Genomic DNA, 1,576 nt, shown 5'->3' with positions numbered 1-1,576 from the left:
CTGGAGCGCGTTCGCTCCTGGGGGATAAATCCAGGGATACCGATTTCAGGGGCTAGGAAAGAGTAGAGGGCAAATCCCCAGCGGTGAAGGGAACGGCAGCCCTGGGGAGGTGCCACAGCGCTGTCCCCGGGGAGCACCTGCCCACACCCTACCTTGCCCTCCTGCTCCCGCAGCTCCGACACCTCTGTCTGCATGTAGAACTTCACCCTGTTGCCCTCGAACATCTGGAGGGGGGACACGGGGCAGAGCAGGGGGCATCAGGACCCCGAACCACCCGTGCTCCTGGTGTCCCTGTGCCCCCCGCACTGCCCTGCCCACCCTTTGGGCTCGCCTCAGCCCACGCTGCAAGCAGGTGGGCCACGAGAGGGAAGACGCAGCCTGTTCTTTCTTTCTAGTGACTGCTACCATCACAGCTTAATCAATAAATGTCAAATAACAAATTAATTAGTGCAATAAGTGAAACAAGCAGAATCCGCTCCATCACCAAAACCACCCCCGGATGGGAAAGCGAGGTCACCTTCATGACAGCGCGGCCAACCCTCTCCCCAAAGAACTTCTTGAAGGGGACTTCCTCCAGCTCCACCACTGACACCGAGTGGGCCCTCTCCGTGAGGTAGGCAGCCACCTCCATCCCTGGGGAACAGAAGCAGGTCCAAGTGGCCACAGGAACCTCCCCCAGCGCTGCCCTGCATCCCTGGCACTGGCTGCAGTGCGGGAGCAACCTTGCCCATTCCTGGCTGGGGAGGCTGGAGCTGCGTTACTGGGAGATACGGGGTGCCACCAGAGCTGGTGGCCACAAGGGGCCACACCTTTTCAGGTGAGATTTACGATTTATGGCAATTTGTTCTTAAATGTAAGTTTCAAAGACCTAAGGGAGGAACTGGCCATGATTAAGTCCCAAAGTGCCCCAGGAAGCCATAGCACTTGGAGCAATGGACCTCAGATGAAGGAAAAAACCTTCCCCTTATGCCTGGGACTGTCTCGGCAGACGTAGTGAGCTGCGGGCTGACAACAGCCTTGTGACTAGCTGTTTTCTCGGATCAGAATGGGAGAATTTTGATGTTGGCTATTGTATGGGATCCTTCACCAAGATGTTTTCTATTTATGGGGTTTTTTTGGAAATGGATCTTTTTGATGACCTGCAGTTTGCAATTGCCCCCACACACCACATGCTCTTCTGTAGATGGGACTGATTGAACCATTAAAGCAGGCATTTTTTTTTAAAAAAAGAAGAAAAGCAAATACCAAACATTTTATGATAAATTCCCTGACTAATAACCATTTATGCTTAAGGCTTGCAGGACCTACAATAATTCTGTTAGAACCATATCAAGCAAAAAGAAGAACCATCAAAGAAGCTATAAGATTTTTCCCGTGTATTTTAAAAATTCTCCACCCTGCTAAAAAGTAAAAGAGAAATAAACCCACAGGTTTTCAGCTATCAACAAGACCCTCCCAACTGAAGCCAAATCTAGACACACCAGATTTGAAACCACCTGAGCACCAGTACTGGACTTGCCATGTGCTTTTCAGACTGGGACAGCAATATCTGTGTCTATGCAAGCTGAATGGCCCA

At 51.2% G+C, this 1,576-nt stretch overlaps 1 protein-coding gene across 1 annotated transcript in view; it reads right to left on the bottom strand.

Moving 5' to 3' along the window:
• AIFM3 (apoptosis-inducing factor, mitochondrion-associated, 3) overlaps positions 1-1,576 on the bottom strand; it is a gene marked incomplete at its 3' end in the record, with an annotated part of 27,607 nt that overhangs the window by 239 nt on the left and 25,792 nt on the right. Inside the window, exons 11-12 of the mRNA XM_009698631.1 lie at positions 518-633; positions 153-224 (exon numbers count right to left, since the gene is read on the bottom strand). Coding sequence (XP_009696933.1) covers positions 153-224; positions 518-633 — 188 coding nt within the window. The remainder of the gene's footprint in view (positions 1-152; positions 225-517; positions 634-1,576) is intronic.

The sequence above is a fragment of the Cariama cristata genome, unplaced genomic scaffold, assembly GCF_000690535.1.
Source record: "Cariama cristata isolate BGI_N322 unplaced genomic scaffold, ASM69053v1 scaffold14134, whole genome shotgun sequence".
NCBI classification, from domain to species: Eukaryota; Metazoa; Chordata; class Aves; order Cariamiformes; family Cariamidae; genus Cariama; species Cariama cristata.
The sequence above is the reverse complement of the archived record's forward strand: the minus strand, read 5'-3'. Positions and strand labels throughout refer to the sequence as shown.